At 42.2% G+C, this 27,858-nt stretch overlaps 1 protein-coding gene and 1 long non-coding RNA gene across 4 annotated transcripts in view; one reads left to right on the top strand and one right to left on the bottom strand.

The window, feature by feature from the left end:
• The window catches only part of LOC309792796, a 468,580-nt gene that overhangs the window by 12,681 nt on the left and 428,041 nt on the right, over positions 1 to 27,858 (bottom strand). The window lies entirely within an intron of this gene.
• The window catches only part of FLT1 (fms related receptor tyrosine kinase 1), a 175,982-nt gene that overhangs the window by 88,959 nt on the left and 59,165 nt on the right, over positions 1 to 27,858 (top strand). For all 3 annotated transcript variants that reach the window (XM_082602602.1, XM_082602603.1, XM_082602604.1), the window contains exons 12-14: positions 3,684 to 3,792; positions 10,354 to 10,662; positions 15,328 to 15,474. In XM_082602602.1, coding sequence (XP_082458728.1) covers positions 3,684 to 3,792; positions 10,354 to 10,662; positions 15,328 to 15,474 — 565 coding nt within the window. The remainder of the gene's footprint in view (positions 1 to 3,683; positions 3,793 to 10,353; positions 10,663 to 15,327; positions 15,475 to 27,858) is intronic.

Raw genomic sequence — 27,858 nt, 5'->3', positions numbered from 1 at the left:
GAGAATGGATTTTAAGGGTCTGTTTCTAATATCTTAATCCTTGAGGTCCTCGCAGGGAAAACAGAGGCACCCAAAGTGTGGGTTCAGAACTAAAAAAAAACTGTGGCAAATGGAAACTAATTCTAGAATGGATACAAGCAGACAGCCTTGGGAATTTCTTTTGGTGTACCTTATAAAATATATGATGATAATTTCAAACACGCTACAACTCAAATTCTTGAGTTTGAAATACTTTCTCTTTTCAAGTATTAAGTTGATATTTGCTGTTCCAACTGGTATGTTATTTCCATTTTTTCCCTCTTGAAACAATAGGATTTGGTCATGACCGCCGGGGATCAGATTTGTCCCCTTAACCCAAGAGGCTTCTGTCCTGTGAGAAGTTCTCTTGTGTCCAAACTACACCCACCTCCAACTCACACTTGACCTCCCTTTTCTGACTCTATAGTTTATACTTCAAGTGTCGTAGTTTTTTCATGAAAATAATTTATAGCTTAAAAATATACTCTAGAAAAATAAAAGTCCTCTAGAAATCAGATCATTTTGAATAACATTGCTCACAGGATGTAAGTTCCAGCTTATTTTAAAATTTTCTTCTCTAATTATAACTTGTCCATTATCAATCATATTTTCAAACCATATAACACTGTATCAGCTTGCAACTTGTATAAAATACTAAAAAAAACCTAGTATTTCTGTACACAGTAGCATTGAGCTTGTTGTAGTGACCATGTCCGCTCATTGAAGGAGGTATTCTTGAGAGAAAATCCAACTCAAAGCAGAGACAGAACTCTACCAATAGATCTGTACTATTAGATTTAAAGGCTTTGAAGGTGGCAAGCAGCAGTTTCGTGTAGATTAAGAGCACAGGCACTGGCGTCAGACAAACCTGGGCATAACTGCTGCTCGGGGCTGTCTTTGGTACCATGGATCTTAGAGTGAGTCACTTAACCTCTATAGCCTCAGTTGCCTCTTCTGTAGAACAAGTAATACACCCACGTCACTGGGCTCCAGGGAGGATTAATTAAATGAGGTAATGCCTCACACACTGTCTGGCGCACAGCAAGGGTAACGTAAAGGTACCCAGAAACAAAGAAATAATGTAAGCTCCCATCCATGTCATTTTCTAGTTCAATTTTAATAGAAACTTGGGAGAGGTGAGTTCTGGGGCAGGCTCTACTGGGGGTAAGGGGTCAGTCTTGGAAGAGGTCATTCAGGCAAAATAAGAGATTCAGATGCATCTGTTATCTCCATGGTTCATCGTGTGGCCTGGATTCACTTCACTTCTGTGGACCTCAGTCTTATTCTCTGATTATACAGAAATCCTGAGCTATCTGTTTTCGGAGTGTTGGAAAATGGCTACAGCCCTCCCCCGGTTGCCTGCACAGGCCTTAACTATGGCACATGTGCACATCTGTATTGACTTGCCCTTGCCCCGAAACCCAGTTCTGGTTCTCAGTTGCCCGGCTCTCAGTGAAATCAAAATAATTTTAATAGAAATCCACATGCAACTTTCAGATTCAGGTAATCGTTCATAATTTCAAATGTTCAAGCCAAACAGAAGTGAGTTGTTCTCTTATTTACTGAGCAGCAATACATCTGAGAATCTAAATAAGGCTCTGCTGAGGCCCTTTAGGATAAACATTGAGCGCTAACTTCGTAAGGAAAGCTGTGCTTGAGCTGAGAGGCAAACAGCAGAGGGGCTGTGAGGTCTCCATGACTGTTCCCCTTCTGACCCTGTTCATGCTGCTTTCAAGCATCTGAGCTCGTCTCCTGAGAAAATTACAGGAGTCAGCGTCTCACTTGGTGATCTCTCCTGTCCTTCCACCTCTCTCCTACAAGCTTCTCTTCTAGCTACTTTTTCCTCCACAACTCTGAAGTGGTGGGTGCAATAATTAAACAGCCATCCAGAATTTTTTTATTCCTCGCCTCTTATAATGATTAGTAATCAAATTAGAGAAGGGAGACACCTGAGCTCTCTCTCATCCTCTCTCCCCTGGTTATTTGCCTTTGTGAGAGTGTTTCTCTGTAAAAGAGAGAATAATATATACTTGGGCTTCAAGTAGGGAAATCCTTCCCTGTGACCTCGAAGTAGTCCTTCAAGTTAAGAATAAGGGTTGTGTCATACTCCCCTCCGTCCCCTTTACAACGTCTGGGTGATGCCTTAACAAATAATCAGTATCTGCTACATTGAATGAAAATGCCACAAATTGGCAGACACTCATTTCCCAGAATTTCAGTAATACACAGAGGATATGTGGGTAGATGTACTTAAACAGATCTAACAAACAGAAAAGGAATCATCCTGAAATATCAACTGTACTGTAGTGGAAATTACAGAGAATTTGGAGCCATGAAGTTGCTGGCTAAAAAAACTAGGAGTATATCTTTTAGTCTGCCTGATCTGTAAAGACAGACATACTTTAATTTTTTTGTAAGGGATATGAGAATACGAGTAAAGTGCCTACCGTATAACTTAGCAACTTAGAAAAATGTTAGGACCCTTTGTAGAATTTGTGTTACTGTCTTAGAAAGCCCGCTGTCACAGTTCAGCCTCTCTGTACGTATCACGTTAACCTGTAAGTGACCGGATCGTTCTCCTCCAGCCAGGACACCCCATTAGTCTGGAAGCATCAGCACAGCCTCTACAATTTCAGAGCTTATGACCAGTCCTTTGTGTCCTAGGAGATAGGCTGCAACGATTTCTAAGTAACCGGATCAACCTTTTTTTGTAATTTTAAATATGAAAAACTTACTAGCTGTTTCACTTTTTTTTCATGTATAGCATGCATTAGTTTTTTGAAAGGTTGGGTTAAATTTTAACATTCTCAACAATTCATTTCCTACTACTAATTGTTATTTTTAAAAGCAGACAGCCGTGCAAATCTTTAAGCTGTATAAATTTGTGGTTCTTTTTTTTGAGACATTACTTTTTGCAACATCATAGTTTGGAAAGTGCTTTCAAGTTCACATAGTTTTGACTCCTCCTGCCTCTTTAGGAGCTCATCTGCCAAAGGGCAGCACTAAAACCTAGGGAAATGACGTTGCTGTGTGAATCCATAATTTATATCTTCATCTTCTAGAGTAGGGATTGACAGACTGAAAAATTAAGTGATTTACAAACACCCGCAAGAGTCTTAGGGAGTTTCCGCCCCTCCGTCTGCACTGTTAGGGCTTTGGTGCCACGTCCCAGAAAAGAAGTGGCTCAGCCAGCCTTTCTCCTCTGTCCTCGCTCACCTAACACACCGGTTACAGAACCAGACGGCAAAGAAGGCTCCTGTTACCAAGTGCTGTTCGTGATCACAGGTCATCCAAACAAAAGGGAGGGCTTGGACCTCCCCCTCTCGTTGGCGTGGCCCTGGCCACCTCATAGGGCAGGACGTGCTGTCCCGCATCTGGGCTTCAGGTCTGTAATTGTTACGCCAGCAAGCAGCACGAGATAAATAAGCCTGAAGCCCTCATATGAGTCGGATGTCATAGCCCCCGGTCTCCTGAGGACCTGCTTTCCTGTTGTTTTTCCATTCTTGCTGAGCCTCAGCAAGGGGAGAGTTTCTGGTAACCACCACGTGTGCAGTTCTACCTCTGTGGAGGCAGTGGAATAGCCAGATCCTGTCCCCCTCAGAAACATCTCAGGGGGTGTCCAGTGGTTCTTCGTCCTGTCGCTAAAGTTGCCTTTTCTTTTGCAGACGGCTAGCACCTTGGCTGTGGCTGACTCTAGAATTTCTGGAATCTACAGTTGCATGGCTGCCAATAAAGTAGGGACTGTGGAAAGAAACATAAACTTTTACATCACAGGTAAGCCACATGTCCCATGTTCATGAAGACAGCCCAGTGACCTCAAGTCTCTCTTCCAATCTTGTTTGCTTTGAGTGCACTTGAGTGACTTTTATTTTTTTAAAACAACATTCCATAGACTCGTCCAACTTTGAGTACCTTCATCCTTGCTCTCAGGAATAGTTTTCTACGGCATCATTGGGTCACTGGGTCTCCTAAAGAGTTATTTCCCTGAATTCCCTTTTAGAGCTATTTGTGTACGTCTCTTTCCTAGGCTTGATTGTGAATCTGGGATCTTGTCATGTTCATTTTTGAACACCCTACAGTCTCCAGCACAGGGCCTGGCACACAGTCGTTGTTCAATAATAGTCAAGGAAAACAATTATAATACATGGGATGACATCTTTGTAACCCAAGAGGCGAGTTGTTTCACAACTTTTTTTTTTAATTGATGTTATCGTTGATTTACAGTGATGTGTTAATTTCTGCTGTACAGCAAATGTTTCACAACTGAATTTCAGCTTTTTGGCACATGAGGCTCTCCTAAAGAAATCTGAACCTGAGCTTGGTTGACCATTCTTAGTGTGCTGTTTTTTGGTAGCATTTCAGAATTTTTAACCTTAAATATGATGGTGTCTGCACATCTTATAACTTCCAAGGTACACAAATGGCACTCCCTATGTCCCTCCATGGGTACAGGAAGGAAGTAAGTAGCTCAAAGTATAAAAACAATTGCCTGGCTCCACACTCCCCCAATTTTCTGAAAAAAACCTGGGCAGTTGGCCAACTCTCTGGAAACTTCACACTGCCTGGGGCAGGCTGTAGCAGTTGCCTTGAGTTCTCCAGAAAGAAATAGGTATGTCCAATTTCACGAGAAGTATGGGTTGCCAGACCACAGGGAGCCTTCTGGCAAGTTAGCTGACCCTCAGAGAAGCTGTGCCAGGGGAGAGATCCTTGGGTAGGTTCGCACAGAATGTCAGAGCCAGAAGAGACTTTTAGGGGGCTATAATTTGACATTATAGCCCTGCATTTTCCAGATGAGGAAATGGGGTTTAGAGAGGTGGAGAGGCACACGGGAGAGCCTCTGAAAACCAAGTCAGTCCCTATACCCTCAATATTCGAGAAGCGGAGATAAAATCATCTTTGCGTTCATTCCAAATAGGAAAAGGCCTTTTTTTAGAGAAGGATTCAGAGAGCAGTTTCACACATACTGATTCTTTAATCAACCTCAGATGATTTAGACTAATTAAGTTCAAAGGTTTGTGTTGTCCTTTATATTTGGGGGGGGAAACAAGCTAACCCTAACCATCCAAGTCCACGGCCACTGTCTCTGTGATTTAGAGTACAAAAGATTGAGCCATTCCTGTTCTATTCTTTTTTTTTTTTTTGCGGTACGCGGGCCTCTCACCGTTGTGGCCTCTCCCGTTGCGGACCACAGGCTCCGGACGCGCAGGCCCAGCGGCCATGGCTCACGGGCCCAGCCGCTCTGCGGCACATGGGATCCTCCCAGACCGGGGCACGAACGCGCGCCCCCTGCATTGGCAGGCGGACTCTCAACCACTGCGCCACCAAGGAAGCCCCTCCTGTTCTATTCTTAATATTCAATACATTTGTACAAGTTGAATGAGCACCAACTATTAAACAGGACAGTTCAACTCTGTGTTGAGGGTTCAAAGAGATAGCAAGGAAGGCCCTGTCTTTCTAAGAAGACAGTTTGAACACTGGACACAAAGAAGAAATGTCACCTGTATCCTAGTATCAAAAGGACTGAGCAGAAGTAATGTGACAGATGAATTTACCAATGCTAAGCCAATTCCACCAATAAAAATATGTCAGCCACATACATAAGCTAACATTTTCTAGTGACCATTTTTTTTAAAAGTAAAAAGAAAAAAGTGAAATTCATTTTATTTCACCTAACAGATCCCATGTTATCATTTTAACATGTCATCAGTATTTTTAAAAATATTACATCGCTTCGGTTTTTAAAATCAGGATTGAAATAAGATAAAACTAATTGAATGAAATTCAGTTCAGTCACACTGACCATACTTTCAAGGCTCAGTAACCACAGGTAGCCCTGTATTGTACAGTGTTGCTCTAAGCCTCTGAGAAGGAAGCGGGACTTGAGGTAGTCCTGTGGGTAGAAAGAATCGGTAGACAGAAGAGGACAGGCTGGCCCTGGCATTTTCAGAATCAAAGCAAGAAGACCAACAGAGGCCCACAGACTATACGTCTAACCACTTACAAGTTCTAAGTCACATGGACAAGCTGTGAAATATGTTTTAGCCTCTGGTGGACAAAGATACTTTCATGATGACTGGGAAAGTCAGGCACAAATCTAGAGTTCTGGGACTATACAGACAGTGACAGTGCCTGGCGGTGCAGGAGAAGCCCACCCCCTGATCACCCCACTTCCCCTCCACTCCTGGCTCGGCCCTCATGGTAAGGGGCCGTATACTCCTGGGGATGGTCTCCCCAGGCCACACCTCCAAACTCTGTCCATCCCTCCCCCAAACAGTCTCCCTGGGCCCTATAAGTGTGCAGACTGACCGAGCGAAGGGGGAAGAGGTCTGAGACAGTCTGGAAGCAGACTTGGGATCATCTTTACAGGGAATTCTGGGGCCCCAGGGGCCCCACGAAAGATAAAGAGCGGGGGTAGCACAGGCTCTGTGTGGGCAGCCCCCCCCCCCGCTAGACTCTCTCCATTGTGGGGAGGGGTACAGCCTGAACAGAGAGCCCCCTTGCCTGGGTCTGAAGGCAGTACTGGGAGAGGATGCCCTGACTGAGGGCACATCCTGCTCGTTTCCCTCACGATATGAGTCCCAGGAAGGTTCATCGATGCCCATTATTCACTGCAGCACCAACATCCAGCCCCCCCACCCCGAGTGTTTCATGGCTCCGGCCTGTATCTGTGCACAGCACGGCTGCTGCAGGGGCCCCAGCAGATACAGCTGCTCACGTGCGGAACCCAGGCAGAAGCCCCCCTTCACCTCCCACCATGTCGTCCAGTTTATAATCACGGAGTGCTTGAAACCTTTCCTCATCCATCGAAAGGAGCGATGGGAATTCTATTTCCAACATACCTAACTCGAAGCTCACGACATTTCTCCTCCAGAAATTTAAGGGTTTTAATCTTAAAACGGAGCACAAACTCATCCAATCAAGTCCCCATTGCCCAGAATATAATTCTAAATTCTTTGCTCCCTGTTTTGAAAAATTCTAGTCTTGATGGGTAATTATAGATTACTTACATTCATTATTTCTAAAACTCTTCTCTTTTTCTTACTCAAATCTCTGTCTTGAGATTTAGCCTCACTAGAGATGAGACTAAATATTCTTAGGAATGTTGCAGCTTACATGACGATTTTCTGAAAAATGAATGTGTATTTATTTGTTCCATGCTTATACTCGACCTAGTGCAGGTCATGGTTTAAAAGAGCTGTCTACAATTTAACTGCTCAGAATCGAAAGATCTAGATTTGGATCCGTACTGATCCTCACTTCAACCATGCTGCCCCTCCTTTAAAATACAATAACAACAGAGCTGCCTTCTGAACTGATGTGAACCAGTTTGCTATGGCCAGCAGCATCCTCCACGGCTCCTACCTCAACTCTGCCATTCACTTGTCCATAGTGTCTATTTGAAACGAGCAGAACTTTCTAGTCACCACTCACTTTTTCAGAGAATGCTATTTCTGTTCTCTAGTTGAAGTAAAGCCTTTATTTCCACCTGACAAAGGAGATACCTTTCATCCTTTTAATTTCTGTGCTTCTCTCTTTCATGAACTTAATTCACACGTTTGATCCAGTCAAGCCAAGATGTCCACCCCCAAATGTGCACCTCTGTAAATACATTACCCTTTCACCTAACCCTGGGTGGGATGTCTCCTGAGCAAGGGTGGCGTCTTCTCCACAACATCTCCTAAGACGCCGTGGATGTGATTGTGTGTTAGATGGATGAGTGTTAGTTGGTGCTACTGATGACTGGGCTGAATCTGCAACAGATCCTTAAGTGTGGGAATATTTCTTGTTTTCATTTTGAGGGTTAGAAGGCAATGCTTTCTTCGGTCTGTTTTTGTACTCAGGCTAAAAAAAATCGACATGAATTAAGGGAAAAATCCCTCTGGATTCATTACCTAGTCTAGGACATCTTATTTAGAACCTTCCATGGATCAGAATAGTGGAGGGGCTATACTGAGAAATAGATCATTTCTAAGTGCCATCTGACAACATAAACCAAATTAGCCTCCTAACAGTGTCCCCATATGAGAAACGGACCTGAAAACGGATTCGATTCTTTTCTTTTCCTCTGTGTGTGTTTTTGCTGTTTTGTTGGCACTCAGCATGACTATGGGTGTGTTAGCAATTACTGAGGGTGAAACAGGAACAGCACTGCCTTATCTCCCTGGTTTCCCAATGTCACTAAATGCATTTTATTTTGAGATTCCTGGTGGTGCTTGGCAAAGATAAACAAAATCTTCCACCAGGAAACCTGTGAGCTATTTCCACAGGAAGTTTCAAATCACTAAAGTAAATAGAAACTCTCTACATGATCTCAGTGGTGTTACTTGGGACCCACTTGGGTTCTGACTACCAGGATGGGACTTCGTAAATGGAAGCCTACAGTCTTTTAAGAACTAATTTGATTGCAACCAGGGCACAAGACTCCTGCCCTAGTATCTGGGTAAAAGTTGATGGCTGATGTTTTACTCCTCATGCTTGGAAAGTGTCCCAAATATAAAAAGATGCTGAATTAGAGGGGCTATTTCTGACACCTTATTGTTATGTTAAAAAACTGTGGTCAGCTGCTTGTCTCTTCTGGCACATTCTTAGGTTTTCATTTTAGAAGCAGGAAAACTTCCACTGGCCTCCCCTTTCTCCAGTCATTGACAGCTTCATAAACCACTGCTACCCCCCGCTCCCAGGTTTCAGATGAATACTTTGGCATTTCTTCAGACGTGACACTTTATAATAAAGCCAAAGCCCAGAAAAATCAGAAAAACAAGCAAAGTGAGATTTAGGAAAGAGTTGATACGATATCTAATTTTGGACTATTGTCCCCTTAAGGTTTAAAGGTTTCTTTATAGCTTTGTGTGCAAAGGATAATAATAATAATAGCAGAACATAGCGCTTTTCATCTTCAAAGTTCTTTGTGAAATGTTGGCCCCAGTTCTTTGCTCAAGTACAGATATGCCGCTAGTCACAAGCGATGGGAGGGTTTTGAGAGCAGGCCAGTTCAGGGCTAGTAACGACCAGTGGTATTCTACAATCATCTGGTGAGATGGTCCAAAAGGAGACCAAGGAACGCTCAGGGCAGAAGCTAAATGATGGTCCAGGTTAAGAAAGCTGAGGAGGGGAGAGCTCGTGAGGTGTGGCTAGAGGCACCAAGAAGATGGAGAAGAAGGCTACCTGGGAATGACACTGGAGAAAATGACTTGCAGTGATGCAGTCCTTTTAGGAAAAGGTTTAATATGTTTTTTAAGAGCAGATTTGATTTAGGAACCTTCTGCGCCCACTTTGGAATCTAGCAACTCTTCTAGATTAGTTGTCCGCATTTTCAGAAGAAATCTTGCTCTTTGGGCTTCCCTGGTGGCGCAGTGGTTGAGAGTCCGCCTGCCGATGCAGGGGACACGGGTTCGTGCCCCGGGCCGGGAAGATCCCACATGCTGCAGAGCGGCTGGGCCCGTGAGCCATGGCCGCTGAGCCTGCACGTCCGGAGCCTGTGCTCCGCAACGGGAGAGGCCACAACAGTGAGAGGCCCGCGTACCGCAAAAAAAAAAAAAAAAAGAAATCTTGCTGTTTTATGTCTGAGTAGAGCAGTCACCATAAAAGGGGACCTGAGCAAGGACCCCTTGGTGCCAGCAAAGAGCAGGGAAGTGATGGGCCAGCAGCAGGAGGAGGATGCCATCAGTCCAGAGTTTAGGAGTAAAGTGTTAACTGGAGTCTCCTAGCGCAGACCTGGGACCTCCTGTTCTCAATTGTTCACAACTTAGTTAAATAAGTTTGGCTATCAAAGCACCTGTGGTTTCTAGTACAGACTCCTCTTAGAGTCCTTCACTATTTGCCCACTTACCAGGAGGAGTTCTGCACATGATAAAGCAATGGGTTATCATCCCAAGTTGTTAAAAAAAAAAAAAAGCATTCCTTTTTTGTGTGTGTGTGTGGTACGCGGGCCTCTCACTGCTGTGGCCTCTCCCGTTGCGGAGCACAGGCTCCGGACACGCAGGCTCAGCGGCCATGGCTCACGGGCCCAGCCGCCCCGCGGCATGTGGGATCTTCCTGGACCGGGGCACGAACCCGTGTACCCTGCATCGGCAGGCAGACTCTCAACCACTGTGCCACCAGGGCAGCCCCCCTGCCTCGCTTCTGATGGAACGAACTGAGTTGGTTCCTACCCGCCATGTCTGATCCGTTCCCCTTTAAAAAAAAAAAAAAGATAAATACCATCCTTTTAATGTTGATGCTGAATTTGTGTAGGAACAATCCTTAAGATCCTTGACTATCTTAGGATGAGATATATCCTCAGGATGAGACACTGATGTTCCTATGCACTCAAGTCCTTTGTTCTTTTTTTTCCAGATGTGCCCAACGGATTTCATGTTAACTTGGAAAAAATGCCTACGGAAGGAGAGGACCTGAAACTGTCTTGCACAGTTAACAAGTTCTTATACAGAGACATTACCTGGATTTTGCTGCGGACAGTGAATAACCGAACCATGCAGCACGGCATCAGCAAGCAAAAAATGGCCATCACGAAAGAGTACTCCGTGACACTCAACCTCCTCATCAAGAATGTTTCCCTGGAAGATTCGGGCACCTATGCCTGCCGCGCCAGGAACATGTACACAGGGGAAGAAATCCTCCAGAAGAAAGAAGTGACCATTAGAGGTGAGCACTGCAACAAAAAGGCTGTTTTCTCTCGGATCTCCAAATTTAAAAGCACAAGGAATGATTGTACCTCACAAAGTAATGTAAAACATTAAAGGACTCATTACAAAGTAACAGTTGTGTCATATCATCTTGATTTATTGTCACTGTTGCTCATTTTCCGGCTCAGAGGAGAAGCTCCTCCCAAAATGAGTTTGGCCATGATAGGAGTAACATGGCGCCCCTGGGACCCCCAGCTGTGGGCGCCCCGTTCAGGCTGAGGGGTCCGCCCTCTGGGGCCGACCTGGTGCACGTTTGGATTTGGAGGATCCCTGCAGTGCATTCTCTGTGTTTCGCTCTTTGCTGTCTTCTCCTGCCTGATAGACGACAACTCGGGACTGATCCTTTCCTTCCACTTTAATGCCCACCTCTTTTTATGTTTATGTTTCCAAGCTGCCAAACCTGAATAATTTAAACAAATGCTGGTGTCTGCCAAAGATGGACATGAATCAGTTCATTGGCCAGCTCAGAATGAGGACAGTTGCATTGGAGACTCTGACGGACCTCTGCCGGGTTTTATTTCGTACTGTTTCATCTGCTCTTGATTTGTAAATAGCACCTGGATGATAGCAAGTTATAATGCTTATTTATTTGAAGATGCTTTTTTTTTTATATATTAAGCACATTAATTTTAAACTGGAGCGTCTAAGATGGGCCCCAGAGGTGCAAGGTGTTGGTGTCATTCAGAGGTATTAAAAGCTTTATCACAGTATGAATTACAAAAGTCCACCCAGATCGAGCCCAGTTCTCTCCTGCAATCCCAGTAGCTAGTCAACAAGTCCAGTGGGTTTTCTCCTCACTGCCTTTGAGTGGACTACACAGCCATTGACAGCACCTGAACAAAAGTGGATCATGCCTTTGTTTTTCATATTTTTGTCCCTGGTTAAAGAACTTTATCCTGTCCAAATGGATGGCATTCAACTGTGTACCATGATCAGTTTATCAAGGAAATAAAGGCTCTTGTGACCAGAGGTTTAATGCATTCTTCTAAATGTCAATCTCAAATTTGTCCATTTAAAAAAAAGTCCACTTTCCCCATATGCAAATTTAATAGGATTTTTTTTTCTTGGGGATTCATGGCAAAACTATAGACGTAGAATTCAGAGTCATTTTAAAATGCACCCCATTTTCCAATCCAGAGAGATTTGTAATCTCTTGTTTTCAGCTTGCATTTGAGGGGAAAGGAACTTTTTCACCAATTTCATATGCATTGTTCTGTTGTTTTCATTTATGATTGATCATTACATGTGACTTGCCTGAACTATTGGAAAACAAACTATAATGACCAAAATAGCCATGGCTGAGAACACAGTGGCTGGGCTGTTCAGTAGGAGGTGACAATATGACAGCTTTTCAGGCTTGGGAACTCACCAGACTGTTTCCTCCTTTAGGTAACAGACTCTGTCCCACGGCTAAACTTGTCTTTCACGTGGGAATTGCTTTTGTCAAATGTGAAGGAGTAAACAATAGCATTTCCCCAGAATGCCACTTTTATGGAGCCCCAAATGCTCTGAAAACAATTAGTAACCTGGAAGTTGTCAGCCCAAAGGAAAGAATAATCAATTGTATCTGGAAATTTTACCTATGGCTCTTTTGCCTGGCGTCTTTGTTCATTATAAGTCAGTGTGTTCCTTCAGGAAACTGCCATAGTACCAGAGGACTTGGGGGGGGGGGCGGGAGGCTCAATTTTTACTAAATCTGAAAAAGCAAATGAAATGGTTTAGGGAGTACTTTGGAAAAACATGGTGAAATGGACATGCAAAACCTATCCTTTCCTAGAGAAGGGAGGGGTTTAGTAGTTACAGAAGATGATTTGAAGTACTTCCGAGAGAGAATTTGAAGAATTCCGTAGAGTAATGAATCCTTCCAGAGAGCTTCAAAAAGGAAAAGAAAGGACTGGGTGGGTTTTGATTTTTGTTAGTTAGTCTTCGGGGTGTGGTGTAAGGGAAGGATAACGGGAAAAAGAGAAAGAACCAAGAGCCTGCTATGGAGAATGACTGAGGTGGGGTAGAGGGCGTGAGGCTGGTTCCTCGGTCCCCTTTCCAAATGGAGAATCGGAGCTACGTATTTGTGGGACCTGGCAGATCTCTTGGGCTCGAATGCCGAGACGTGAAAGGACCTGGTGGGGAGCCATCTTTGGCTGTTGACAACCAGCAGAAATAGTCTGTTCATTCTGATTTTCTCAGTTTGAAAGCTCCACTTTGTTAAACTTTGGAAAGCAGCTATTTCCATCAAATAACTTAGGTTTAAAAATATGGGTTCAACGTACCATTCCTATTTAAAATGCCAAAATAGATGACTATAAAGTGGGAATTGATTAAAAAACAATTCCTTGGTTGATTGGTCATTTTGAAACTTGCCAAAAATGAGAACTTTTTTTTTCCCCAGAAATGGGTACAAAGAAAAAATCATCATACTGTATGTTTCAGACATGTTTATATGAACTTTGTATTTCATTGAGAATCCCCTGTTCATTCTGCAGCCTTCTGGCTGCTTCTCTTGTCTGAAGTTTGTGTAGTACAGAGAGGGCCTTTGGGAGTTCTGCGTGACGTTTATGTTAAAATAAGATGCTCTCTTTTATATAAGCATTGTTTTCAAGTACACCTGTCAGGGAAGCCAAATCCTGTCTGTGTTGATGATGTTACAGTTTGTAGCTATGAAAGTAATTCGGGTGTGGTAGGCCATGTATTCAGACTTCCTTCTTCTGATAAGACCTATGGACAATGATAGATTATTTTATCATATTTAATGCCTGGGAAACAGTCAATGTGCCAGAGGAAGCTATTACAAGTATAACTCAGTGAACTGGGTCTGTTCTGAGTTTTAAATGAGGTGTGTCAAAGTTGGCTGTAAAAGATGCTAAATAGTAATATGATACTGTTCTTTATTCTCTTGTCATGTTTCACTGATATGTCTGGGGTCTTGACTGTGTAAAAATGTCAAAATTGTAATGATCAAGCATGTAAGAATTATCAAAATGGAAGATCTTGATACATGGCTGCGTTTTCAATTAGGGAAAACTATTTGACAGACCGGACAGAATGTAAACCCAGAACTATTAAAATGGGTCTGCCGGGGTGGGGGGGCGCAAGATAAGGCTAGGAAAGCTACACTGAAACAGGCCAAAGGATTGTTGCTATCACGCATTTCACACTATATTTGACGAGTTTATAAATTAGCACTCCTTCAAGTCTGTTTTGCCTTCAGATTGCATTTTGTATAAAATGTGAAAAGACTAATGATAAGCTATGGAAATCAAAATTGAATGAGAAATCTGTTTCTCCTAACAGATAGTCACCCTGCCATGTCATGCTATGTCAACATGTTCTCAAAGTCATATGGTAATATAATTCTTAACCTGAGATTTCTCAATTGCTTTAATGAATGCTAATCCTGAGAGTTTCCCTGCAGGAATAAAAACAGAAAGGTTTGGGGACTCGGCAGAATCCTGCAGGGACATGGAATCAAAGCCATTGCAAGGTGTCATCTCTTAGAGCGTTGTAATCACTCCTAAGCTGCTTTCACAGTGTTAGTACAATAAGATGAGGAATGGTCAGAGAAAGCTCAGACTGTGTAATTGAAACCAGTGACGCAGAATGTGTAAGTGATGCCAAAACTATTTTGATTTCTCTTCCAGGATTTACAACAAGGTGGGGGGTAAGGATGACTTGAGGGGGGGGAAAGATTTCAGGAGTTGTCTTTACTCTTTGACCGTGGAAGCTTGAGTTACCAATCCAGCACCTGCCCAACTAGAATGTATACGCATCAGCAGGACTGATTCCATAAAAACAGAGACACGCACTCATGGGGGCCTTGGGGTACTGCTGTCCTTCTGTGAGATTTTAATGTTGTAATGTATTGCATCCTGATGTATCAAATCCATTTTGTTGTACTATATTGGTTGGCATTTTATTAAAATAAATTGTATCATATTTGTATGTTTTAAGAGAAAGTAATATAAAATACAATATTTGTACTATTATATAGTGCAAAAACTACAAATCTGTGCCTCTGCCTCTTGAATTAATCCTTTGTTCGCTTGCATGTGGGAAGGGATTGGAGCAAAGAGATATATCAATAAAGCTTTCAAAGTTCAAGAAATTCTCCCACTTGGTCTGCTGCCTTACAGTTTAGGTTACTGACAGCTGAGTGACACAAACATGCCCTCACATGTTAATAAAACACAAAAATACAAAATTCGATTAGCTCATTACTATAACTCTCTGTATTTATGTAAAAACTCACTACAAGCCTATATCCAAAATCATGTCTGTTTCCTTTCTAGTTCCTAAAATATCATGCAAAATCCTTAGGTTTTAGAAAAAGCTTCTCTCAAAAAGAAAGGAAGGAAACTAGTTGGCCAGGCAAAAACCTTGATACTGAAATCTAAAAATACAGAGTTGAGTTCTTGATTTTCCTCTGTGTTCTAACAGATTTCAATTTATTGTAGTAACTTAATAAAGAGGAAGCAGTATGCTAACCATAGAGGAGAAATTGAGGGAATAAAATATGAATGAAAACTTACAGTTTTGCTGTTTTCCTCTCTATTTTTAAAATGTTGATATGCATATATAATAAAAGAATAAAATTGACGAGTAATAACAATTCCCTTTCTTTATTCACTAGATCAGGAAGCACCCTACCTCCTACGAAACCTCAGTGATCACACAGTGGCCATCAGCAGTTCTACGACTTTAGATTGTCATGCTAACGGTGTCCCAGAGCCTCAGATAACCTGGTTTAAAAACAACCACAAAATACAACAAGAACCTGGTAAGAGATTTTTTTTCCTTGTGTTTACTCTTTCTCCTCACCCTCTTCTTCCCTTAAAATTCCTATCACCTCCTTTCAGGATGTCTAGAACTACTTGCTGATAGACCTGCAAAAATGAATTGGGCTCTGGCTCATGCTTATATCACTTCCAGTGAGGGATACTGGAGTCAGTTCTTATACAGACCATATTCCTACCCCTACGGAAAGATCCTTCCAGAATCTGCTTTAAATCATGCGTTCAGGGAATTCCCTGGCGGTCCAGTGGTTAGGACTTCCAGGGCCTGGGTTCGATCCCTCATTGGGGTACTAAGATCCTGCAAGTCACGTGGCAGAAAAAAAAAATCGTGCATTCAGAAAGAAACGGTAAGAGCCCCTCAGAAAATGTTTCAGTTCATCTTGACAGCAGTGAAGAGTGAGGCATTAGTTCCTTGATTTGAGGTATAGCAGAGCTTTGAACGCCTGGCATAGATGAAGTTCAGAGTAGATTTATAGTCTCCTTAGTTCACTTTATAACAATTTCAGTGATTTGGTAAAAAGAAGAATATTTTAAATTACATTTTATAATACTGGTAAAAAAAAGATCTAAATTCACGGTCGTGTTGATTGTCTTTCAACAAAAAAATATATTTAATACCAACTACACTTAAATCTGCAAGTATAAACACTATTGTGTGCCTCATGATTCCATGGTTAAATAAGAGTAAAATGAACTTAGTTATAATTTTGATTAGTAATTACATTTATATTAAAGATAAACTTGCCATTTATTTGCAACATCCCGACAACCTAAATCAAATAACCAGCAATATGGAGTCATCCTTCAATGTGAATCCTCAAAATGGAATCTCCATTTGAGTTTGATGCACAGAAAAAGGCTGTGGTAGAGCATCTCCAATTTTAACATATCTACAAATATCTCAGAAAGGCCTTACACTAAGCAGGTCCAAAACTGATCCCATCACATGATTTTCCTCCTCTTATACAGACATCATGTATCCATCATCCACAGTAGAGGTGGTCCCTCTCTTTCCCCCTCTTCCTCTAATCCATCAGGCTGAGCAGGTTGTACCTACGAAATGTGAACTGTTTCTCAAATCCATCCTTTCCTCTGCTTGCTTCTTGTCAGTCTCCTAGTTCAGGTGCTCACTGTCTATGTCCTGGACATCTGCAGGAGTCTCCTCACTGGTCTCCCTACCTCTCTTTTCTCTCTTTGCATCTGTTTTCCACACAACTAAAATGGCCCAGCCCTGTTCCAAGTCTTCCACTGGCTCTCCATCACAGGACCCAGTTCAAGCATCTGACAAAGAAGGCCTTCAGCAGCAGGCCCTGCCTACTTCTTACATCTGAATGCTCCCCAGCCTTGAACTTTATTTGCATTCTAACAATTGCCAAACTCTTGTAGCTCGCGGCACATGTTACGTTGCTTCAGCCCCTATGCTTTTTTTGTTCCTGTGTCCCCTCTGCCTGGAGTACCTTCCCTTCATGGAATGCCGACCCATCCCTTAAGACACTGGGTGTTTTCCCTCCTGAAAGCCTTACTCAACCCCTGCAAAGAGGAGGCAGGTCCTCCGTGAGTCTTTTTTTTTTTTTTTGGTGGTACGCAGGCCTCTCACTGCTGTGGCCTCTCCCGTTGCGGAGCACAGGCTCTGAACGCGAAGGCTCAGCAGCCATGGCTCACGGGCCCAGCCGCTCGGCGGCATGTGGGGTCTTCCCAGACCGGGGCACGAACCTGCGTCCCCTGCATCGGCAGGCGGACTCTCAACCACTGCGCCACCAGGGGAGCCCTCCGTGAGTCTTTATTATCTAGGCATATTTCTATTCTCTCTTACTGAGTTGTTTTATAGTCACGGGTTCATGCGAGTCTGTATTATCTATGCATATTGCTACTGCCCTCTTCCTGTATTGTATCGTGAGTTCACGTGTATGCTTCCTTCCTCTGTGTTTATCATCATATCACGGCCTCATCCTGAGTACAGTGTATCTTCATGTTATTTGTATCTTGTCTTTTTGTCCTCAAAACCTGGCATAGTGCTTGGCAATCAATAAATGTTTCGTGAGTGAATGAATGAATGGTTTTCAGAAAATCTGATCCTGTCCTTAGCAAGTTCACTTGGTAGCACAAATGCCTAGACTCTGGGGGAGGAGAGAGGCTGCGCCGTAGAATTTTTAAAGCTAAAGGGCCCTTTGGAATATCTTTAGTTCCATGTGAAGAAGAGAAAATGGAGGTGCAAAGAGGTAAAGTGATTTGCCCAAGATGACACACTATTAAGAAAGGTAGTTTCATAGAAAATTCAGCCCTTGAAGGATTCTAGCAAAATAAAAGGACGAATGAATATGTGAATAAATAATAGCTTGGGAAACAAGGTCTGTAATATGGTCCCCTTAGAGATGCAGAGTTCATGTTAGTATATTAAAGACCCAAAGAAGTCCTGTACTGAAAAAATCAGGTAAACTGTGCTTTTAAGTTCTGTATTCCCCAAACTGACTTGATCACAAAATATATTTTGTGAAATGTCATAAGATATTGGATGGTTCTTTGAAAGTAGTAAATTTGACTTAAATTCAGTTTTTGTGCTTTGGATATGGATTCAAGAATTAGAGTTGAACCAATTTGAAAGCTCATGACTGTTCTGGGATGAGAGGGAGAGACCAGGGAGTTACTATAAATGGAAAAATATTATGAGGTGTTGGGCGGGTTTGCATCCTAGCATTGTCCCCTCATGGGTCAGAGAATTTGGGCGACTCACTTATCTTTACCCTCTGAGCCTGTATTTCCTTATTTATAAAACTGAGATAATACCACAGAGGAATGTGGTATGGTTACAATGAGTTAATATAACTGAGCTGACCCATAGACATGGTTTAATAAATACTATCTTCCCACCCACCTCAACTGTATAGAAATTGGCCCACGAATTGTCAGAATCTGTTGGAAGGTATCAGAGGGTTAATTAATAAGTCAGCTCAAATGTCAAACGACTCTAAATCTAACAGAGATGTCCTCCTCACAGCTTTCTTTGATCTTCTGAGGGCCAAAAGAAGAACACCTAAAAAGAGTTTTATATAAATTCTTATATAAAACCTTTCCTAAATATCATTCTAATATGCTATTATTAGCATTTATTGAGTTCCGCTATAGTAAATTGTCAATTTTCTCTCTCTCTCTCTGTTCCCTTTATTCACTCTTTAAAAGTACTATAGGTTTTTTTGGAAAGGAATTTCTTAATTTTCTGGAGATAATCTCTTTCTTACATGTATTTATATGGTATTTGTAAAGTTTCATATGTAAGACTCCCATTTGAGGTGGCAGATTAAGCAGCCAATGCAACACCCTGTATGACTGTGACCCTTTTGTCCCTGTGTGTAGATATCTTCAAAAATACCACTTCTTTTATGGTTGCTTCTTTATACAAATCTATAAGTGAAGATTACAGATAACCAAAGTGATCATCCTTAATTAACTCACTGGTTGTTCCAAAGCTGATATGGAAAAACATCAAGATCACAGGCTGAAAAAGACTGAAAACTAGCTCATTATAACCTAAGCCTTTGGAAAGCTCAACTGAGTTTTTAAAACCTGAGAATAAACTGTACATCCTTTGGAGACTTGAGATGCATCTTTTTATATGAAGCCTGGCAACTCAAAAAGAACCTATATACTGAGAGTATTTTGGTCACCTTGGATCATTGATAGGATCTGGCCCATTATCATTGTTTTTGGTAAATGACAACTTACTCAATTCCAAAGAAAACAGAAAAGAGAGTTAATGCTCTGGACAAGTGGCGATCAAACACCTGCTGAGAGAATTTAGGAGAGGGGAACTTCTTCTCTCCCTTCTCATTTCCTTTCAGGAAGACCTTTCTGTGGGGGCAGAGCCATTCTAGAGAAGAAATGCAATTTCTAGAAAGTTCTATGAAAGCCAAATAGTAAGTTCTTGGGACAAGGGACATCAAGCAGGGACAGAAGAGGTCCTAAGCATGCAGCCCAGGGAAGCATATGCTCAGGGGGGCAGGAAGCCCCCTCCCCAGGGCACCCACGGGTGGACTCCCTACTGCCAGCCGCACAACCCAGCACACCTGCAGGCTTCCCAGGGCCTCGACTGCATGGCCCAACCCTGCTAACTCCCATCTACCCTCGTGACTTCCACCACAGCCTGCACTGGCTCGTTTTCTCCCCCAGCCTCTGGCCAAAGGAGCCTCCTTTCACATCCCAGAGCACATAATCCTTCCTTCTCTCTGATGTCCGCATTTTTCTTTTTCTTACAATCTGTGTCACGTCGTAGGGCACATCACTTAGCTGTTCTCTGGTTTGATGTGTGCCCGTTAAAACCTTTGAAGATAGATATACTATCTTCATAGGTTTTCTTTATCGAAAATAATAATAAAAATGTACTGAGCACTCACCAGGTACCCAGGAACTGTTAGGAGTTTTACAAATGTCTCGTTTATTGATACTTTGCATGACTGTCATCTGAGGTAGGTACTGTTTTCAGCTGCATTTCCGGGTCTGTTTTGACTTTGCACACTCTTGTTAGGTGCCCAGTACTATTCTAAGCTCTTTACTAAAATTAATTTGTTTACTCCTCCTAACAATTCTATGAGGTTTGCTAAATTATCGTGCCTGTTTGGCAGGCTATGGGATGAGGAAGCAGAAACATAAGGGAAATAAGTGGCTCTAGGTCATAGGGTTAGTGGGTAGCAGACCAAGGTTTAAACCAGAAGAGCAACTCTGAAGCCTGGGCTCTGAACGCAGAGCACGTGGAGCTAAACGCTAGTTCCCATCACTCAGAAGAGAACAGACACTAGTTTTAAATGACCTCATGGGCATTAACAAGCATTTAAAGCAATGAATATTTTCTCATTTGCAACCCTTAGATATTAAGCTATAAAAACTATAGTTTATTTTTTAATTTTTATTTTTAAAAATGTAAAGCATAGGGCTTCCCTGGTAGCGCAGTGGTTGAGAGTCCACCTGCTGATGCAGGGGACACGGGTTCGTGCCCTGGTCTGGGAAGATCCCATATGCTGCAGAGCAGCTGGGCCCGTGAGCCATGGCCGCTGAGCCTGCGTGTCCGGAGCCTGTGCTCCGCAACGGGAGAGGCCACAACAGTGAGAGGCCCACGTACCACAAAAAAAAAAAAAATGTAAAGCATATTAAAATATTCAAAGCATTTTAAAGAAGTGGACATGCCATATAAAAAATTAAAAATTATTTTGAACCAAAATCCAGTTAGTTTTAAAAGGTCCAGAGTTCATTCCGTATCAGCCCCACAGTCTTTTATTCATTCAGGAGACATCATTAAGGCACTGTTTTGTGTCTGGTGCTGTGCAAGGCTCTGCAAATACAGCAGTGAACAAGAAAATGAAAATCTGAATAAGCAAATATCTAAGGTAATCAGTTAGTGTATGTCTTTAAGTGAACACAGCTTCTTCAGGCAGCAGCCATGTGTGTCCTAACTTACTATCATCAGGACAGTGGGCACCAGAGTTAATGAGCCTAAAATTGGAATAAGGTGAATTAATAAATGGGACAGGTGGAAAATGTGGCTCCATCACAGGATTAAAAGATCTTTAATACATGAGACACATCCTTTGTACTTTAATTTTCCTGCTTCAACACTGAGCGTACAGTAGGTTCTCAATCATTCATTTTTAGTGGAATACATAGAATGGAAGAGAGATAAAGAGGAAATACGCAAAGAGTGATAAAAGGTAGGCGAACCTCCAGATTAGACCCAAGTAAAGAAGAACTGGGAACAACCAGGAGGGACTGATAGGGTGCAAAGTGTTGAAAGAGGGAGGTGACTTGAGACATGTTTACTTTGAAGAGACAGGTTAAAAGAGAACGGAGCAACTAACGTGAGTATAATACAAAGGACCAGACATGAAAGGAAATGCGAGAGAACCAGTACCAGAAAAGCACCACGAGAGCTCTAAGTTGGAGACAAATTCCATGACAGTGGCTGCTTTGAGTATGGTTTGATGCTTAGGGGTAGACAGACAGGAAAACTCCTTTAAGAAACATTCTTTCTGTTAGGCTAACCATTTTAAGGATTTGCACCCAGACTTGGAACAATGGCATAAAGTCACCCTGGAGAACCTCTGACTCCCAAGAGTGTCTTCATAACTCCTCCAGCCACCTGCCCAAGGGACTGGCAGTTCCCCCAAAATGATCCAAAAAGTCACCTTTCTAGCTCACACTCTTCCCAGATTCTCCAGTGAGGTCCTAAAATGTTTAAAGCTGTGACAGAGCTGAGTAAGCACAGCAAGTGGGGCTGTTGGCCACTGAGTTCGTAGTGACACTGTAAGGAATCAAGATCAGTTTGCAAGGCAGAGGTGGGTCCAGCTTAGGTCTACACTGATGCATGCACAAACCATCTCCCAGATGGGGGTACAGAGAAAACGGGGTTCCTGACAAAAGCCATTAAACTGCTGAAAAAAGTAAACCCTTCTCTGAAAATATCTCAGAGAACAGAAGGCGATACTGACCTGAGATGTTTTTAGTAAAGCCCAAGAAACCATCATTGAAATTTCTAGAACAGCAAGACATTTTCAGAATATTTTAAGATGAAAGCAATAGGGTTGGAACCACAAAGAATTTAGGAAGAATTAATTCCGTCTCACTCTCAATGTTCCTTCCTAAGTGAGATCTTGGTCCCTAGGACTATTTATCTAAGGATCTGAAAGGGGCATCTTTCCTGTCCTTACTGTGTCACTGACACCAAATATCTGTACCTGTAAGTGCATATTCAGATCAAGGTGACCTGCCGTCCTAGTACCTGGGGGACAGAATTACACCTGAAGTGTCAAGGTTTTCATAGATCTGAGAAAGATCCTGAGGAAGAGCAGGGGAGAAAGATCAGTGAGGATGTCGATGCCCCGGGATGATAAACGGACCGTCACTCTCAGGCTATTTTTGCGTGATTTCCTAGAATAATAAAATTCAGAAATGTCAATTAACCTTTTGCAAAACTTGAATAGTAATTGCCTTTTCTTTCTCATGAAATGTACCCTTATGGTGCAAAATGGATTAAGAGACACTGCAGGAAAGAAATGAGTCTAAGCATCCCAGGTACACACACTGCAGGAAAGAAACGAGTCTAAGCATCCCAGGTATACACACTGCAGGAAGGAAATGAGTCTAAGCATCCCAGGTACACACACGGCAGGAAAGAAGTGAGTCTAAGCACCCCAGGTACACACACGGCAGGAAAGAAGTGAGTCTAAGCATCCCAGGTACACACACTGCAGGAAAGAAGTGAGTCTAAGCATCCCAGGTACACACACTGCAGGAAAGAAACGAGTCTAAGTATCCCAGGTATACACACTGCAGGAAGGAAATGAGTCTAAGCATCCCAGGTACACACACGGCAGGAAAGAAGTGAGTCTAAGCACCCCAGGTACACACACGGCAGGAAAGAAGTGAGTCTAAGCACCCCAGGTACACACACTGCAGGAAAGAAGTGAGTCTAAGCACCCCAGGTACACACAGGGCAGGAAAGAAACGAGTCTAAGCATCCCAGGTACACACACTGCAGGAAAGAAATGAGTCTAAGCATCCCAGGTACACACACGGCAGGAAAGAAGTGAGTCTAAGCACCCCAGGTACACACAGGGCAGCACAGGGGGAGCTGAGTGGGCTGCTGTTTATCACTCCCACTGAGGCAATGTGCTCACGTGATCGGCTCATCAGCCAATCACGTCATCCCTTCCTCTTCCATCTGTGTCTTTAAGGTAAGGGGTTCTAGGTACCCAGACCAAGAAGGGCCAAGCTTCACCAGTAGATACCCCAGTAGCTCTTCATCCAGAGCTCTTCTGCCAGAATATCTCAAGGTTTAGTTGTATCTCAGAACAAATAAGCATGAAGGACACCCTGAACAGAGCATAGAACCGAGGCTCAGCTCTTTTCTAAGGATAAACTTCCATTTAGAAGGTGAGGGGAAGAGGAGTGGAGTTAAGGGGGGATTGGAGTTGGGGTAAGAGCAGGGAAAACAGTTCATTGGTTGGCACTGCCAGAGTTCAGAGCTACCAGCCCAACCCAGACAAGAGGACCCCGACCTTAACCACAGCTCTAACCTGCTGAAAAACTGGAGAATTACTTCCTGCGATTACTTGCTAATGTTTGCCTGGTTTGGTGGGACTGACGCATGTAGGGCAGTGGAGCTGTAGAGTTTACATCCAGAAAAGTAACCCGTGAGTAGAGGCCCATTTTGTACTGGAAATCAGTGGAAGTTATTTATGGAGACTCAATCCTGACACCCCCAAATCTCTCTCTTTATCATCAAGTTCCACCGTATTTAGGTCTTACATGTACATACATAGCATCATATCACATCCTAATGCTTTGCCCAAAGAAAACTACTTGGATGCCTTTTCCAGCCTATTATCCTCATCCCCATTCAGCCCAGAGAAACCTCCCGAAAGCTGTCAGCCACAGCAAGACCCAGCTGAGGGATCACACATAAGCCGGCACAGACTCGTTCATAGAAACAACAAGGTTCCCTGCAAATTGTCTACGTTTGGTTGGGTGCCTTTTTAGAAGCCCTCTTGAATGTTCAAATGAAAAATTTAGAACGTAAGAAATGGGAGAGAACTTGTAAATGTGGGCATCGCTTTAGAAAGATCCTCTCCCTTTTTTAAAAAAAAATTGTGGCAAAATACACATAAATGTTACCATTTTACCCATTAAAAGTGCACAATTCAGTGACAGTAAGTATTTTCACAATGTTCTGCAACCATCACCAGTATCTAGTTTCAGAACTTTTGCATCACCTCAAACGGAAACCTCATACCCCTTAAGGCTTTTCCCTTCTGACTGTGAATTAACCTCCTCTTTGACCTTTTCTGTGACCTCTTTGACACATGGAACTGTACTTTGAGCATGGCCATGACCAGCAGCTTGTTTTGTCTGAAGAGCAGTCGATGTTGGAGAGACCAGGAGCAGAGAAAAAGGAAGGGAGAGCGAGAAGAACACAGAAGAGAGAAATAAAGATGGATGGGGATGGGGGAGGGGGAGGGCAGACTCTCCCAGGAGTCTTCCCAGAGACCAGCAGGGGCTGTGCCCTGTCCAAAGTCACTAACTCCAAAACTAAGAGCCATGGTCTGGGCGCTTGGAGTGGAAGGGGGTCTCCGTCCCCAATCCACCATTTCCTGCTTACACTGAAGCCTGGGCGACTAAAGAAAGAAAACTCAGACACTACCTGGCTAAGTTTTCTCCTCCATCTCTTGGCAAAATAATGAGATGAGGTTTTTCTATCTCACAAGTTCAGCATTTGCATGGAAACCCCTCCTGCCCCCAAGGACAAACTTGAAACAGCTTAACCAGGATCTAAAGTGACACGTAGCAATGCAGCTGGGGTCACCACTCTGCCCAGTTCAATTAAGGAAAATATGCCAACAAATACACTCTCAGATAAACTAATCTGTGAACTCAGCCCATCATTTGCATGACTAAATCGCTGCTGAAAAAGTTAAAAGTTCATTCCTCCTCCACCCACATTCAATCAAAACTTGATTTTTGCATAATCTGCTACTAAGATCCCTCTCCCTCCCTCTCCCTCATCTCCTGAAGGAATAGGTTTTGGTTTGTCCTTTTATTGCTTTAACCCACAACTGTAAATTGTTGTGAAGCATAGATCTGCTTTTCTTCAAAAATAGTTTATCATTCTATACATAGTCAATATTATAAAGTTTTGCAAATATATAAGTATTTGGACCCACAGAGCTTTTAAACTTTCATTCAGTGGCTCTTTATTGATGGTAAAGAGGCCTACAATTTCATTATTAAAACTACTGTTATTTATTTTAATAAGTAATACATGAGTACATTTTCATTTTAAAAGCTCACATAGTACCAAAATAGAATAAGCTATAAAAATTTCCCTTATGGGGAATTAACACACAACTGTTTCACGTGTATTTCATCAAAGATTTTTCCATTTTTTACCCACATATGTGTATATATGCAAATGTGGGGCACAGATATATGTGAGGCAAATGATAGATGGGGTTCATTCCTTCATTCAACAGCTGTTTACAGAAAGCCAGCTCTGTGCCAGGAATATAACTAGGTGCTGGAAACAAAACAGGGACCTTGAATTTCCATTCTAATGGAAAAGTACAGGTAATAAATTTGACAAACAAAACTACAAGCCTATAGCATACAATCAGTTAGTACTAACTACTGTGATGAACAAAATAAGGTAATGGATTACAGTGGGGCTATATGGGAAAGCCAGCACCTCTAAGATAAGTTTGAGTTGAGCTCATACTCCGTGTTTTATGACTTGCTTTTATCACAATATATCCTGGAGATCTTTCTATGTCTGTACATATTGTCTGCCTCATTTTTTTAAGCAGGCATACACTATAACATAGTATGTGTTCCCACAATTTATTTAGCTATTCTCCTAACGATGGAAAAATACCTTCTTGACTTTAACCTCTTGTGCAGTGCCATATTATTTCCTGCCTTAAAATGGTCATACATAGAAACGCTACTTTACTATCCACCGGAAGGGCACTTTAGGTGAATAGCTGTATCCTGCAGTACAAATTCATCCAACCTCATGGAAGGGGCTATGGCCAATCTGAACATACCACAAGAATTTATTGGGGCAGGGATGAGCGCATGTGTGTATATTACGTGTGTGCACACACACACGTGTGTGTTTATAATTTATAGACATAAATAGTGAATAGCTAAGGTTTTACAGCCAATGACCGTAGAGTTAGCACCACTTGACATGTTTTTTAAGTGCCCAAATCATCTTGAACTACTTCATTGGAGCAACAGTAAAGTTCACAGTGAAACGGCAAAAAAAATGCTTTTCACTTTTAAGTGTTTAGAAATACATGTGTTTTTGGCATAGTTTCAAGGTGCTCACTTCAACCACAACCCTTCAATTCAACTGGTTTACAATTTCTTAAGAGCTTTTAAATCTATTCTGTTATCATAACCCACTTTTGGAAGTTAAACTAGTAAAGCAACAGACATTATCTCAAATGAAAGAACCTTTGTTTATGGCTTTTCCCTTATTCAATGGTTGCACGGAGAGGAATATCATACAGCTTTTTCATCACTGTCCTTAATCTCATTCTTTTCTAAGAGCTTCTCTTCTTTCTCTATCTTTTTCAAGGCTATAGAGCAAACAGTCTCACCACAGATCACATCGCCCATCAGATCCCCTTTAGACCATATGTTTTAAACATCTCACAACTCTCTTCCAACTTAGCACATTATTATAAGGCTGCTTTTCACCATGTCTCAGATTATTCCATACTTTACCAACTTTTTTTTTCTTACATCTCTAAAGGCTTTGCCACAAGGCTTGATCTTAGAGTGAAATTCTCAATAAAGAAGGAAGAAGCTGCATGGTGACCATTTGAAAACATAGGACTCATTCATCTTTTTAGTACTATTTGGTGAGCCCATCATTCTTCATTTCTGAATTTTGTCAGCCTTTTAAATTTACTAAGCTTGGATTTCTCTTCCCCAGACATAGTTTTCCAACCTCCAAAGTTTGACTGGATGTGCACTATCTCCTTTGTGTTGTTTGTGGGAAATCAGTCAGACAACCTATCGCTAGTTTTCTTGGGTCACCTTTAACCATCCTGAATCTATATTTTCGCTCTTCTGATCCTTAATTCAGATACAGCTCTCAGCTAATGAATTCCTTTAAGAACTGCCAATCTAAAGGTATGATTATTTACTGTGTGCCTAGAACTGTATACATCATCATCATAGCTACCATTTATTGAAAACTTATCATATGCCAACTTCAAAGCATTTATCATTTAGTGGGTGAGCCAAGACTATCATAACAAAAACTACTTTTTTTTTCTAAACATAACACTCATTCTCTACCATGAGCCAGACATTCTGTTATATTCTAAAGAAAAGGGAAATGAGTAAAACTTAGTCCTTACCTTTGAAAAACTTACACATAATAGGTACAAAGTCAATTCAAAAAATATGCAACATGAATGGCATAAAATTCCATCAGATATAAATTAGCACCTCTGACTGAGGTGATCAAGGGAGGCTTCAGGGAGGAAGTGTCATTTGAATTGGACTTTGATGGGTGAAGAAGAGTTTTGATCATGATAAATTGTAAGTTTCCATGGGAATTGTCATCATTTTTGTGGTTGGAAATTATTTAGGTGATCCTTCTGGAAGGAAGCAGGCCTACAATTAAATTACCTCAGCAACACAAAGCAGAGCATCACGTTTATGAGTTCTACTTGTTAGTTCTAATAACTAACACCCAAAGGGGAAAGACGAAATTCAGATAAAGTGACTCTTCGAAGAACCCAATACGATATGGGGATATATGTATATGTATAGCTGATTCACTTTGTTATACAGCAGAAACTAACACACCA

This window comes from Mesoplodon mirus (assembly GCF_964341445.2).
Source record: "Mesoplodon mirus genome assembly, chromosome: 17".
Taxonomy (NCBI): domain Eukaryota; kingdom Metazoa; phylum Chordata; class Mammalia; order Artiodactyla; family Ziphiidae; genus Mesoplodon; species Mesoplodon mirus.
The sequence above is the reverse complement of the archived record's forward strand: the minus strand, read 5'-3'. Positions and strand labels throughout refer to the sequence as shown.